This window comes from Aulostomus chinensis, chromosome 17 (genome assembly GCF_037954235.1).
Source record: "Aulostomus chinensis isolate RoL2024-O1b breed Wild chromosome 17, RoL_Achi_v1.0, whole genome shotgun sequence".
In the NCBI taxonomy this organism is placed as follows: domain Eukaryota; kingdom Metazoa; phylum Chordata; class Actinopteri; order Syngnathiformes; family Aulostomidae; genus Aulostomus; species Aulostomus chinensis.
In genome coordinates this window covers 12,441,800-12,455,974 of record NC_141336.1, presented here as the reverse complement: position 1 = coordinate 12,455,974, position 14,175 = coordinate 12,441,800, and the positions used below count along the sequence as shown (strand labels likewise).

Below are 14,175 nucleotides of genomic sequence, written 5' to 3'. Positions count from 1 at the left end.
CAGAATATACTAACTCTAATCTTTTCAGGATGCATTATGCATGTTGCTTTTTGAACGATTTGGTTCCACCTATTGCTGTTTCACTAATTTTAAATATTTTTCAAAAATTATAGTCAGTACAAACAGTTATAACACTGAACCAAACAAAGTGAAAAAGTTCAAAAAGAGGCGTTCTGCACAAAAATAATGTGAATTATTCGGACACTACGGTAACCACGGTAACTAGCGGAAGTCTCGCGTGATTATCACGCCTGTCGAGAGGGTTGTTGCGAGGAAGTGGAGAATCGAATGATTGATGCAGTTGTAAAACGGCTAGTTGGCTAACGTTATGTTTCTTTCGGCGCTCACAAAGTACTACAACAAAACGTATCAAAATCGCAGGGTCTCATTTTACAGCCTGCATGTCTCTCCTGCGCGTGGGTCATAAGGCGGCCCGAGGGAATTTGAATTTTCGATAGCTAATTTTGCTGGCTATGCTAATGCTAGCTGGCTAGCTTTGTTTACATCAAGTGCGCGCCTGGGATCCATTAGCTAATTGCTAACCAAACAAATTGGTGGTCTTACTAGCTGCTTATCATTCAGTTCGGCGACGATAAGGACTCCGCGCTGGATACTGAATGCATTCTATGGCTAACACCAACCATCTCTAAGACGTTTGGTTGATGCCGTGAGCTATCGCTAGCTACATAATGCTAATCCTTTGACCATGGCTCGCTTGATGGTTTGATGCTCTGTTAGCTGTTGGGCAGTAGTAGGAATAATGTGAGTAATTAACCTTATAAAACTGACCGTATAAAGCAGAAACTTGAATTACTATCTCGGAGGACTCGTTGCTGAATTGTAGCGACTACGAAGCGGTGATGCTAAATGTAGCTAGCCACCTGCCGAGCTAACGTTGTGCGCGTTTAGTGATAGCCGCTTTACCATGTCCGTTGTCTATTATTGTTGTTATTAATAATTCATATGTCCACATTAAAACACTCGGCTGACTGATTGTTGCTCTATCAGGCCAGAATATATTCCCTCCATCAACCCTGGGACTTGGCTAGTTTTAGCTTCGTCGCAGTGAGTGTGAGTGGATTTTTTTTTCCCCGGGCCGTGATTATCAGAGGCTGCGGAGCACACCGCTATGAACCCTGTTAATGCAACCGCCCTGTACGTGTCCGCCAGTCGGGCTGTGCTGCAGTGTGACCCACGGCAGCCTCACACCTTCTCGGACATGTACACTCTGCTACCTTTCTTTCGACAGTCCCTCGCATGCCTTGTCTGTGGTAAGCATCATGAAAATATTTCTATGATTTTACATGATTAGTGATTGTGTCATCTCAGTAGGAGATGATCAAACGATTTGAACTGTGTATGTCTGAATGTGCGTTCCATCAGCTTACTATTCATATTGACTGGATGTGCGTGTGCTCGCGACAGTTGACACGATTTGTCGTGCTCACCACCACGGTCTCCTTAGCAACCGAGGCTGAGCCCCAGTCATCAGTCCTCTTGTGAAGACAGATGACTCTTCTGTTGTTATGCCTGCTGCAGAGCCATGTGTTTCCTATTCATGGTTTATTTACTCTCAGCTTAGCCACTGGTATATCCACACCAGCACAGGTTGTATTTACTGCTGCTTCAGTTTTGGCAGAAGGACACTTTGGTATTTTCTGATCTTTGACCGTTTTGCTGATAATTTATGCATTCATGTAATGCAGAGATGCTCCAACCTTTTCATGTTTTTGTTCCCCATTTTTGATCTTTCATCATTGGAGCATGGACCAAGCCACCCAGAGAGTACTAATCACCCCTCTCCTTTTTAAATTCAGCTAGCTATTTAAAAAAAAGTGTGTGGGATTCCATGAGTAAGCCGCCAAGTAATACCAGAAAATTACCAATATAATATTTCCAATTCAGATGATCAATGTTAGTGAGCAGATCGGCGGGGCTGTCAGGTTTCATGTTGACAGCATTTATATTAAAGTGGAAAACCCTCAAGTGCAAAGCGGCTAAAATGATTTCTTCAAGAGAAAATTGATCTTTAGAATTTTGTTCATTATCCTTGCTGTTTATTTAGTAAAAATCTAAACAGTTATTGTTTACAACTACACCATTACATTTTTTTTTTAGCCCAATATCAATTTAATCGCAGAAAAAACTGATTGCCAACACGTATAACCACAATAGTGAATTTTTGTGCTGGAGTGATAATGGACTCTTTTTTTTGTGACAGACATGACTTTTCAAAGGAAGAAGGCTAATTTATTAAACTAATGAATCGCTTTATTATTACGAATATTTAACACTGCCATACATGATAATTTCATTCAAGACCAAAATAAAATAGTAATACAAGCAAGGCAGAGGTGCTGGAGCGCTCTCTGCTGGACACAGTTATTTTATTTTGAAATCACCATATGCATTGTTTTCTGCATTTTATGTGCTGTAAAAAATAATTGTTTAACAGCAGCGCACATCAGAAAAAATGCACCAAAATTATATATCCGCCAACTGATATATAAGTCAGTCAGGAAAATCGAGGCTTTCTTGGTTGCTGTGCTAGTCAGACAGATGAAGCAAACCAAGGTACTTGTGTTGTTTGAGCTGGAACATATTGTAACCGTTTTGTTGTTTTAAGTATTTGAAATAATTAATCAGTTCATCAAGAAGAATATCAACAGTGAATTTGCATGTCCATTAACAGCTGCTTCTTGTGTTGGTCTCAGGTAAACTGCTCCAGGATCCCATCTCCCCAACACATCCAGAGTGTCAGCACTGTGTCTGCTTGGGCTGTAAAGGCCAGAAGATGCAGATCCGGATATCATGCAGCAGGTGTAAGGACTATTCCTGCTTCCAGGAGAACAAACAGCTCTCCCTGCTGGTGCAGTGCTACAGGAAGCTCTGCCTCTACGTTACTCATTCGCCTTTGCTGCAGTTAATCAGCAGCCATGTAGGAGGGAATCCAGAGATAATGGCCTTGCTAGAGGAGGTGCTTATGTCCCACGAAGAGGAGATGGAGATAGAGGACACGAGCCTATCACCAGAAGATGTGAATCTCTCTGCCCCAGAGTCCCGGACCCCCACTGAGGCACCACCTGTTCCTGCTGAGCTCTCAGCTGTACCTCAGAGCTCCTCCTCTGATCCTCCCCGTTCCAACGGACCACAGGAATGCAACGGAGAAATGCTTGAGGACCTTGATCCCTCATCTCCTGAGCTGGAAGTATGTGAGCTGGTAGAGGAGCAGCCACGAGCCGGCCTCTCTGTAACCGATACTGGTTGTGGTGGCCTGGAACTGAGTCTGACTACTGGACCTTTAGTCCCAACTCCAGGCACTGTGTGCTCACTCAGGGATGGGGACTCTAGCAGCAGGGAGTTGGAGGAGGGGGAGGTATTGCTCCTCAGTGTGGAGGAGGTCTTACAGACTTTAGACCCCCTTCAGCCCAGTGGAGATACTCCTCATATACAACCAGAAAGGACTCACACACACATAGCCACAGACAGAGCACACGCTCAAATGTACATACAGCTGGACACAGCCCACAACTACACACAAATTCAAACTGACAGGACTAATGCGGTGGCTAGTCATGGTGCTCACATACACTCCTCTTCATACGACCCTTCTCCGACATCCAAGCCCCCACCAGTTCGCCTTAACCGCAAACGATCGCATTCAGAGAGCGACAGGGAAAAGGTGAAACCCCTCCCTATTGCCTCCATCCTACAGGGCTCCTCCTCACATGTACACACTCCAAACCCCACTCAAACACTGCACACCCAACCACACACACCCTCCTTAACTGTACCAGCACACACATACTCATCGCTTCCCAACGGGGCGCCTCCTAAGCCCAGCCGGCCCGCACCAAACCACAGTAAAGGAGCCAGGAAGCATGTTGACTCGGGCCCTAAGAAACCACATGCCAAGGCCCGCAGTAGTGGCAGCTCCAAGACCAAGGACCGCAGCAAAGACCAGCGGTTGCTTTCAAGCTGCCTGGTGCCCCCAGCACCTGTCAGGCCTCCATATAAGAAGTCAGTAGAGAAGAAAGGTTGCAAGTGTGGCAGGGCCACTCAGAATCCTTCTGTCCTGACCTGCAGGGGGCAACGTTGTCCCTGTTACTCAAACCGCAAGGTGAGGCTACGGTCATTGATCACATTAAACTGTTGGTTTCCTCTCTCTGTTTTGTTTTTGGGTGGTGGGAGTTTCTTATGTCTGTGTTTTTTTGTTTTTTTTATTGTCAGAAAAAACAAACGGATTTCGAAAAAATGTCCACCTTTTGATTCATGCTATCTAGAAATTTTTCAACTTCTGCCTTTTAGAAAGAAGCCGTAACACTTTTCTCAAACTTTCTATGCTTGTTTAATCACGCTACATCTCCTGGTTTTATGTGCCATTTGTTTATTTCAAAACATGAAACCTCCTTGCCCATGTGCTGACATCTTTTCAGGCATGCTTGGATTGTATCTGCCGAGGTTGCCAGAACTCCTACATGGCCAATGGTGAGAAGAAGCTGGAGGCCTTCGCCGTGCCAGAGAAAGCCTTGGAGCAGACACGACTCACACTGGGCATCAACCTCACCAGCATCACGGCAGCTGCGGCGCTCCGCAACCCGGCAACCACCAGCATCCGCGCTAACACTCTACTCAATGTTGCCACAGCAACGGGAACCCCTGTAACCACGGCCTTCCTGTCTCCCAGCCCCCCACAGGAGCCCAACTACGAGGACAGCCTGGAGCTGCTGATTGGATGAGAGGCTGGGACTCCAAAAACAAACTTAACAGACAGCACGGTGCTGATTGAATGTGACGGTTGATCATTGCGTCTGTCAGACAAACCTGTACCACCTCCTCCAGAGAGGGGGGAGGGGCGATCTATGGCAGCTATGGGTCTGTCCTGTAATCTGCTCTTCTTCTTCTGTGTTGGAAAATGCTGAGTAGTAAGACTAGCATGGGTGTGCCAAAGCCTCCTGTATTGTGCCTGTGTGCCAGTGTGTGTTGTTGCCTGTCTCTAGTTAAACACCTATACTCGGTTCCAAGGCTGTTCTGTATTTCAGAGGTGCTTTTTTTGCTCATAGACCACAGTCATACTGTAAGAGGCAATATTAGGAACCCACACCAGGATTCACGTTTGTTGTGTGTGTGTGTGTGTGTGTGCGCGCGTGCGTGAGATGTCTGGGCAATATTTGGTGCATAATGACAACAAAAACAGCATTATTATACCACAACCACTTGTCGCAGCATTTTCCAATTCTGAGCGTTAACGTTTCTGGTATCAGGACAGCCCTTACTAATCCTTAATGTGTTCACACCTTCATTGTGAATTAAGACTAAAAATGCAGAATCTCGCTTCAGACTGTAAAGCTTTTCATTAGCTCGTCAACTCACTCAATGGCAGTGCTGTTGGCTGTTAATGGCTTCCTCTTAATGAACGTGACTGATGCAGGCATTGTAAAGGCAGCAGGATAATGTCAAAGCACTTGGCTGGATCCACAGTTTCTCGTGTGTGTGTGTGTGTGTGTGTGTGTGTGTACACGCCTGCTGAGATTTGCTATTATGTCAGTAGGGAGGTGGATGATATGTTTTAAGCACTTAGTACACTGATTTGGCCAAAATTAAAATAGGTTTAAAAAAAACAAAAACGTTCTGGGTTATCATAGCAATAGGAGCACCAACATGGAGCCCCACCCCAGCTCTCATGTGCACGCCTTTACAGTCTTCTAAAATATTACCCCCCCCCCCATTTCTGTTTTGATTATGTGATTGACTGTGTGTCTTTAGATTAACTGAAGCCATAGGTTGTCAGTAACATGACAAAACATCCTGTGTGTGCACCCCCCCCCCAAGCCCCACCCCCAACCCCTTCACTTGTTGTGTGACTGATTAGAGACCAACTCAGAGACTATTTTTGATACCAAGTTATGACATTTGGTACCATACTTGTTTTTGGTTTTCGTTTCTTGTTTTGTTTTGTTTTTTCCTGGTCAAAGCACCTTGACGCCCTCCTATATAACTCAAGAGGCTGTGTATTGTCTGTGTTTGTGTTTACTGTCTCAGCTGTAAGTACAACATGTTTGTCAGTCCAGTTGCTCGCGGTGACCAAAAAAAGAAAGGCTGAAGGAGAGAGAGAAGAGGACTCAGGCTGACCAAACCAACACCTTCACTCATAGACCAGGAAGTAGCGGGTGGATTACAGTATGAAATATCTTCCTGCGTGTGTGTATGTTTCAAAAATGTATTTCTTTTGGGCATTACTTGAACCCTGATTAGTTTTAGGTATTGTTTTATTTCTGTTTTTTTTTTTTTTTTAATGTAAAAACTCTTGTTTGAGGAGTGACTCTTATTGCTGAAACATTCACTGCCATAATATGGAAACATGTAATACAACATGAATTAAATGATAGTTTTTTACTTTTTCAGTGCTGTCTTTTTTTTTTTTTTGTGCGTGTGTAGACGGAGCATCCTGAACACCACAACTTTATACACCAATGGATAATTGGAGTTCATGGAATTTTATTTTTTTCCCGTTCAAACGAATACACAAAAAAAAAAAAACCATTTAGAAGTTTTGATGGTACAAATATTGGTCCCAACTTAAGCTGCCGTTTTAACCTTAAGTTCCATAAACTTTATTCCTTTTTTCAACAGACCCACATAAATTATGCAAATGTCTAAAAAAAGAAAGAAGAAAAAAAAGCACTTTTTCATTGTTGGTCACTTGTTATTCTCGCGGGATGTTGTCTTGAACCCCTCCATCAGTCCCGCGCGTTCTTGTTTTTCCGCCACATCAAGTATCCATAATATAGCACCAAGTAACAGCTGAAGTAAATGTGACGAGAACAGAAGCAGTCAGAACTGCACGGTTGAAAAAAGAACCACCCTGATAACTCCTAGAAATTCAGAAGATGCTGTCTTCTAAACCTTTGTCCTCGTTCCTGCATTTGAAACAGAAGTGGTTCCTCCAAAATTTCGAAGTTCCCGGGGGAAGATCCTACAACGGAAAAAGGGGCATAATTTTACGGTTTCTCACGTCAGTAGATGTTCTAGAGCTTTGAATCGTATCTCGGTGTGCTTCAGCAGGTGGGGTTTTGCATGTAGAGAAGTGACTTTTGATCGACAGTGACGAGACATTTCGATGGTTCACAAACCGAAACAATCTCACGGGTGGGTGAGGAGGGTTCAAAAGAAATGTCAAAACTAAGAGCAGGACAACTGAGAAAGTGGCATATTTATCCGTGTGAATATGTCAAAACACAATTCATGCATTCATTACAGATCAGGGAGTTCTCTTTAAAGCCACAGGACATCAGATACAGCCACAAGTACTGTAAACACAAAACAAGCTTCTTTCATAATCCCTTCTTAAATCTTGCCCCATGGCTTTCTGATATATTTTTGGTAAAAGATGAGTCAAATGTCATGTGTGCTAAACGACTCCCTCTACAACTCAAAAGAAGTCATTCATACTTGTCTCTATCGGTATCTTAATGGTAAATGTATTTCTTTCATATTGCACCTTCTCTATATTAAACAAAGCGCTTGACAGTGTTGCCTCACACACACAAACACATGCGAACAAACAAGCAAACGTCATGGCGGAGGTGCTGCATCGAGTGTGCCGTGCTCTCAATGCACCGCTCTGACCATCTTTGCTCCGTCGTTCTGTTTGTCAGCGTTTGTGACAGTTGATAGTGACGGCTCTGCTGGGGCTCCTTCCACATCGCCATTTTGGGTGAGAGTGAGATTCCGTCAGCGCAGCTCAGTTTCATGAACCCCTACGGCGTCACGGTCCTGAAGAAGCTCCTTTTCTTACACTCTTCCAGTCTTGTACCCTCTGACAGACCGACAGACACTTTTCTGTCTTCTAAGAAATCCCTTTGAAGGTTCTCTCTCTCTTTATCCAACAAGGAACGCCCCGAAGTAACTGGCTCTCCCGTCCATCTCCATGGCGCTGACATTGCTAACAGTGACAAAGAGGTGATCAGCAGGCTGCAGAAATGCAGTTCCAGCCTGATGCAGGGAGAACAGGCCCGGCTCGTGACCACGCGGCCAGCAGGCACTCCTGGACGATTTCATCAGCAGGATGGGAACAGTGTAGGAACTCATCTGTGGGCCACACCACCAAAACAAGATCAAAACCTCTATGATCAAATGACGGCTCGAACATTACGGTCGGGAGTTATGTAGCAGTGAACTGGTACTAATTTTACTAGCTTTACATTTGTCAGGAATTAAATGGAGTTGGATGTTTTTCTTTTAAATGTGAGTCAATTACAAATTTAAAATTCATGAGATTCTAAGGTTTATTACTATTTTCCATTTGTTTTTAAAGTTCCTTCGACTCCCTGCTTTCATCTACAGGAACTAATAGAATATCAAAATGTTCAGCACTTGAAGGAAAACGTGTATTTTTCAGATATCTTCTAGAAATTCTATTTCTGTAAAGGTTTCAAAATTGTATTGGTTAAGCAGCTAAAAGAAAAAAATGAAAGGATTTGCAGCGACTCGATTTCAGTGGTGGCCTTAATAAACACTTTTGTTCTACATTTCGGGCGAATCTTTCCTATTCTTACAAATGTTCAGTTATGATGTATTCGTTATCTTGCAGTAATGGCATGTAGAATTGAATGTATACTATGTTTATGTAGTGCTTACTCTCATTTCTTAGAGATACAAGTAATGAAAACATAACTGTGATTAAACCAACAGAGAAGATCATTTATCTAATCAATCGCAGACAAAAGCCCAACCTTTTTATAAATGTACTGGACGAGCTGAGCTCCGTCCTCCTCCTTTGCCTCCCCCTCTGTCTCCCCGGTGGACGTGAGTCTAAAGTAGGTCTGGGCGTAGATGTAGTAGAGGCCTGCTCTGGGCACCAGCAGCTCTCCTCCGCTCAGCTCCATATTCTGTAAGAAGGACAAACCTCTCTGTCCCTCCCAGGCTCTCACACGCTCCCCCAGGTAGCCCCTGCTGCTCCGCGAGCCTGCAACAGCACATACAAACAGGAGTAATACCCACAAATACATAGCCAGTCACTAAAAATCAAGAAAAAAATATTTCAGTCATTGCTGGGCACCTATATGCCGGTGCTCAGGGAAAAAAAAAGGGGGGGGGTTTTCCAAATTTTTGGTGAATTGAATGACAACTACATTTTCAGTGGGGGAAAATGAGCGTTCGGCCAATTTGAGTGGTTTGTGGGAAAAAATGAAAAAGATGATCAACTTTCCATATTTAGAAATAAATTCCCTGCAGAATAAAAACAAAAAAAACAAAAAACTTCGAGGACCCCGCCAACTTTTTGGGATTAGATTTAATTACCATCCTCCCCAGAGCCAGATAAGAAGAAGTACCCTTCTTTCCTCTGTCTGTGCATTACTGAGCTGAGACCCACAGAGACCAGCTAACCGCTAGTAGCTTAGCACAATGAACGGAAGAGATCAGCATACCTCAGTTAATAGTAATCAAATAGATCAGGTTCAGGATCTTGTTTTGTCAAGAAGTAATCCTCCTCATGTTCTCTTGTAAAGTCAGCCATGGTAAGTAGTGCACATCATTCTTCTAGCCACAAATGTTCTGTTTCTTTGGGTAAAGTTTTGAGGAGCGACAGCAAATCACAGTCAGGAAATGAGTTCAGACACACAATATTCAATTGTTATTTCACGGTGAACGTTATGCAAGCTCCCAGTTATATTAATTCAGGTGGAGTTTTTGAAAAATGTGTAATTGATAACGTTTGACAGAGGGGTGCTAACATTCCCCATTCACTACCATTCATTGTGCTAAGCTAACAAGCAGTAAAGCGTCCTCTAAATAGTTTGAAATTAGTGTTGAAAATGGAAAAATACTTCACGAAAACGGCATCACCTGAGGATCTACAATTCCTGCAAATGTGCTTGTCAGGTCATTTGCAGCTCTCGTCACTGACAGGTCAAAAAGGTAAATGCAGGACTTTTTCAGGTTGTGACAAGAATAACACAGCTGCATATCTGCAGGGCCTGACAGACACGTAGGTGAATCTGAGAGCGGAGCGGGACGCCTCCAGCACATTCCTCACCTCTGGTTCTGGAAAGCGGCTGAGCGTTCACAGGTCGAACGTCGTTGGGACGAGGCGTCACGGGAATAACATCTCTTGTGTGACAGCTATGAATTGTGCTTTCTCTCTCATCACAAACACTAACAGATTCACACATATACCTTCTGCCGTTGGAGACTCTGTGGACGAGATGACAGCAGTCACATGGGCAGCAACTTTCGGAAGGGGGACCCCTTGGACCCCAGGGCTAAAAACAGGGAGTACTCCTGTCAGTTTATCTGTGGCAAACACAAGCAGACGGATAAGAAACACAAGCAAGGCATTTTTAGTGGAGAAAATAATTCCTCTGCCTGTTACTAAGAGTCAATGCTGGCTTTGTTCTTACTTCTCATAGCTGTGGATATCTCCCTGTGGAATCTGTCCGCCATCGTCTGACAGAGATAAGGAAATAATGAACGGGTCAGCAAATTGAAGGATTCAAACCACACACCGCCTCTAAATATTAAAAAACCAGCAGGGCTCTTAAAACTCCAGGAATCATCATCATCATCATCATCACTCCATAACATCTCCTCTGTTGACATGTAATTGTATCATTCTTCCTGGTGAGTCAGCGTCTTTTCGAGTTGATGGGGAGGAATGGTGAAATTCTTTTTACTCTCTTAAAAGAGTTAATGAATGATAAGTTGGAGTCCCTGGACATGCTGGAACACTGTTAAAACTGGAGTAACAGTGTCAGTATACACGATCAAAATACAAACTCTACAATAAATACAATCAATGAATTATGGTTTTTAAATTTAAAAAAAAGAAAAAGAGTAAGAGATTGAGTAAGTAATCAAATCATTCCAAATACAATTAGTTCTTGTAAAGCGCATCGCCAGTGTTGGGGACTGAACTTGAGTTTTTGCTGTAAGCCAGTACTTTTAATTCTACACTACACAGATGTAGATTTTTGACATTGTAACCCATATTTTAAAACCAAAAAAACAACAATGATGAAAAAACCCGTTTGGACAGTGTAGAGCCGAAGGCACTCATCTATCATCAGGGTTTGCTCTGCGGCTACAGTCCTAAAACCGGTGGTGGAAGAAGTACACAGTTCCTTTACTCCAGTAAATGTAGAAATACGCAGATAAAAATAGTATTTTGGTAAAAGTAAAAGTTTACCTTCAAAATTCTACTTAAGGAGAAGTAGAAAGGTATTGGATTTGGAGTTGAGTTCAAACTCCAAAGGAAAAGTACACATTTCTATGTGATATTTCTATATTCGAATGGTGAGGAGCATTCAGTTCTCCAACCACTAACCTCTAAAGGTCATGTTAATGTGGTGTCGGCTCAAGTTTGCCACTCTGATTATGTACTATTGAAGTTGGCAGGCTGCATAGAGGAAAGTAGACCTCCTTCATTCTAGTTTTATTGTATTTTCTGAGCAAAATCTTTCTCTTCAAGTAACTCGTAGCTGTCTGGGTTCAGACATTGTAGTGAAATGAAGCAAGAACAAAGTACCTTAAAATACAAAGTCTCAAGTAAAGTACAGATACCTCATCGTTGAATTTAAGCATAGTACTTGAGCGCTAACGAGTTAGCATTATTGAACTTCAGTTGAAAAAAAAAAAAATTTGGTTCATGGTTAAATATCCGTGGTTAACACAAGCTAAGATTTTATTTGTACTCCGACATAAGAATCTCAAAGATTTGAAGTGTCCTATGGATTGCAGATGCTAACTAGAGGCTTAATGGACAAAGCTATTTATTGAGATATTGAAGTCATGCATATGTGTAGTCGTTTCTTTGTAGCATGGCATTAGCTTAGTACCATCTACAAATACATTTGCGTTTCAAAAATGATAAAAGAAGAGTTCACGTGTGAAGATCAGACCATTTGTTTTTCCTCACGGTGCTTGCATCCCTCTGTAATTCAAAAGCCAATTAAAAAATGAACAGTTTCTGATTGAGGGAAGCGGTGGCGATGCTAACTTCACAGGTTGGCCGGAAAAATAAAAATAAACAACTCATCCCAGCAGCACACACTGACCTTGTTTTAACGCCCCCTACTTCCCCCACAAACAAACCCAAACTCTTTGTTGCTTTGATGTGATGCCAACTTGTCTGATATGGTGACGGCTCTTATTTGGAACAAAATGAAATTACAATAAATTACAAAATAAAAGAAAAACCTTCTCAATATGGTTGTGGAGTTGTTGCGTGACTTGCCAGCAGGGATCGCTCTTATCATCAGCAGCTGAATCATCATCAGCACCGTCATCATCATCACCATCATACCGGGGATTGGTGTTCATCAAACAGGAGACGCTGCTCTGGGAGAAATTCTCCTGCATCTGAGAAAAACGAAACAAATTATGAGTGTTTGACAAAAACACGCAGTGTATTGTTTGTCACTTTTAGGATATTTACATAAGTTAATGTCCTGGAATCTTAGCAAACACTAATCCTTAAACTAAACCAAAAAATGATTCAAAACACTATTTGACTGAAGTGGGACTCAACTTTTGTCCCTGACTGCACAGACTGTCCCCATTGAACCGGTCTTAAGTCTGGTTTGTGTCTCAGCAAGTTGTTTAAGTTACCTGACAGCCAGTTGACAGTTCTGTCACCTTTATATGGAGATTAAACAACATTTTCTGCTCGTTATAATATCTATATAAGCCTAAAAAATACATAATTTTTATTAAATAACTGGGATGCCAAAAAGCCAAATCTGCATCTTGGAATATATTCTGGGATATTTGATCCTCCATTCATGCATTCCAGCTTTTCCTTTAATTTGTCACGTTGCCTTGGGTTGTAATGACCTCTGACCCCTCACTAACCAGTCTCATTTCCTTCTATTGTTTTCTGTTATCTGCTCTCTGGACTTTCTCCTCTATTATTGTCCAGTGAAGGGCAGAAATTCCTGCATGGTTTTGAATGATGAGACACCTATAAATAAACCTGAATTACAACTGAAATTATAAATACATTTTAAATGTAAAGGCAGTACCGTTCCGGATCAGATTCCTATCTGTTTGTGATTGATAGTATTTCATGACTTACTTCATCTAATTGGCATTACTAGAGTGCTCATTTATACTACATGGCTTTTAAGTGCAATTTATTACTCTGTTATTACAAGCATGTAGCACTGAATTCAGAACAGTATTAGTAATGTCTCAGTCCTACATTCCGATGGAGACTCTTTTGAAACTGGGTCCCTGCTGTGTTATCCCTCCCTCCAACGTTAATAATGAATCCCAGTCCTGCTATGTTATCGTCAACCCTCTTCACCTCCTCTATCTGTTGGATTCCCGGGAAAACACACACAAACACACACACACAAACACACACACGCGCGCGCGCGTATCTTACCGTGTTCAGGACTTTGTTGAAGTACATAAAACTGACAACAACCGCCAGGGTCTGGAGGAGGATTGCGGTCAGTATGATGAGCCACAGACCCTGGAGAGAGACAGAAACGGCCATATCAGTCAGTGAAAGAAGTCCCGACGAGGACGGAAATACTTGCAAACTACACGCAGGAAAAGTCCGACCGACTTCTGCAACGTTCCTGCTTCTTCTGTCAGGAGGCAGAAGAGCAGTTTGCATGTAGGTGGAGCAGCAGCACGGTCGAGTATGGAGGGTTACAGCAGCCTCAAGAGCAGCACATGTCACCTCAGGACGCCTTCAATGCTGTGGGAAATGTGAGAGATCGCTCATGCTATGGGAGCAGCTGAGACAAAGTAAGGAAGATAATGATGGAATAACATCTTATATTTCACACAGAATGATTTTTTTTCTTTCAATTCAGATTCCTAAATTGGAATATAAGAAAAGAACTGTAGTTGTCCCAGCACTCTGCTATTAATTATAAGTATATTATATATATATATATATAATTTTTTATTTTATTTTTTTTTTTTTACAAAGATTTCGATTTATAAGTTTTGGTTGACAACTTTCATTTTTAATGCCATCATTGTTACCCCAAGGCCTGGGGTCATCGTCCTGATCACAGGTTGATATTTTCATTTGCGTGACTGCGAGATATTTGGGAATACTTGGGAATACTTGGGAATAGCGTGTCTCAATCATCTTAAAATAATTCACTTTTGTTTTCTGCGCCGCATCACTGAAGCAACACACACACAACGGAGGGA

The 14,175-nt window shown here is 42.4% G+C and overlaps 2 protein-coding genes across 4 annotated transcripts; one reads left to right on the top strand and one right to left on the bottom strand.

Moving 5' to 3' along the window:
- The first annotated feature begins 230 nt into the window (after positions 1 to 230).
- msl2a (MSL complex subunit 2a) lies at positions 231 to 6,656 on the top strand. Its single transcript, XM_086182920.1, has 3 exons — positions 231 to 1,271; positions 2,715 to 4,120; positions 4,437 to 6,656. The coding sequence occupies exons 1-3, from the start codon at positions 1,130 to 1,132 to the stop codon at positions 4,737 to 4,739; spliced, it is 1,851 nt and encodes a 616-aa protein (XP_086039046.1). The 5' UTR covers positions 231 to 1,129; the 3' UTR covers positions 4,740 to 6,656.
- Positions 6,657 to 7,395: 739 nt separating this feature from the next.
- Positions 7,396 to 13,657, bottom strand: LOC147246318 (tumor necrosis factor ligand superfamily member 10-like). Of its 3 annotated transcripts, XM_086182923.1 has the most exons (7): positions 13,574 to 13,657; positions 13,388 to 13,477; positions 12,199 to 12,360; positions 10,404 to 10,449; positions 10,180 to 10,296; positions 8,736 to 8,968; positions 7,396 to 8,091 (listed from the first exon to the last, which is right to left on the bottom strand). In XM_086182923.1, exons 1-7 carry the CDS (start codon positions 13,622 to 13,624, stop codon positions 7,882 to 7,884), a joined length of 909 nt encoding a protein of 302 aa, XP_086039049.1. In that variant the 5' UTR covers positions 13,625 to 13,657; the 3' UTR covers positions 7,396 to 7,881. The 3 variants fall into 3 exon arrangements, with proteins under 3 accessions (XP_086039049.1, XP_086039047.1, XP_086039048.1); XM_086182921.1 differs by having other exon boundaries at positions 13,388 to 13,625; XM_086182922.1 differs by having other exon boundaries at positions 12,199 to 12,354; positions 13,388 to 13,625.
- Positions 13,658 to 14,175: the final 518 nt, after the last annotated feature.

Coding starts and splice junctions, on each gene's coding strand:
- LOC147246318 (XM_086182921.1), bottom strand. CDS start 13,624: ATGCAAACTGCTCTTCTGCCTCCTGACAGAAGAAGCAGGAACGTTGCA. Junction 10,450..12,198: donor TCCACAACCATATTGAGAAG/GTTTTTCTTTTA, acceptor TATCTCTGTCAG/ACGATGGCGGACAGATTCCA. Junction 10,297..10,403: donor GATATCCACAGCTATGAGAA/GTAAGAACAAAG, acceptor TGTTTGCCACAG/ATAAACTGACAGGAGTACTC.
- msl2a (XM_086182920.1), top strand. CDS start 1,130: ATGAACCCTGTTAATGCAACCGCCCTGTACGTGTCCGCCAGTCGGGCT. Junction 1,272..2,714: donor CCTCGCATGCCTTGTCTGTG/GTAAGCATCATG, acceptor TGTTGGTCTCAG/GTAAACTGCTCCAGGATCCC. Junction 4,121..4,436: donor CCTGTTACTCAAACCGCAAG/GTGAGGCTACGG, acceptor ACATCTTTTCAG/GCATGCTTGGATTGTATCTG.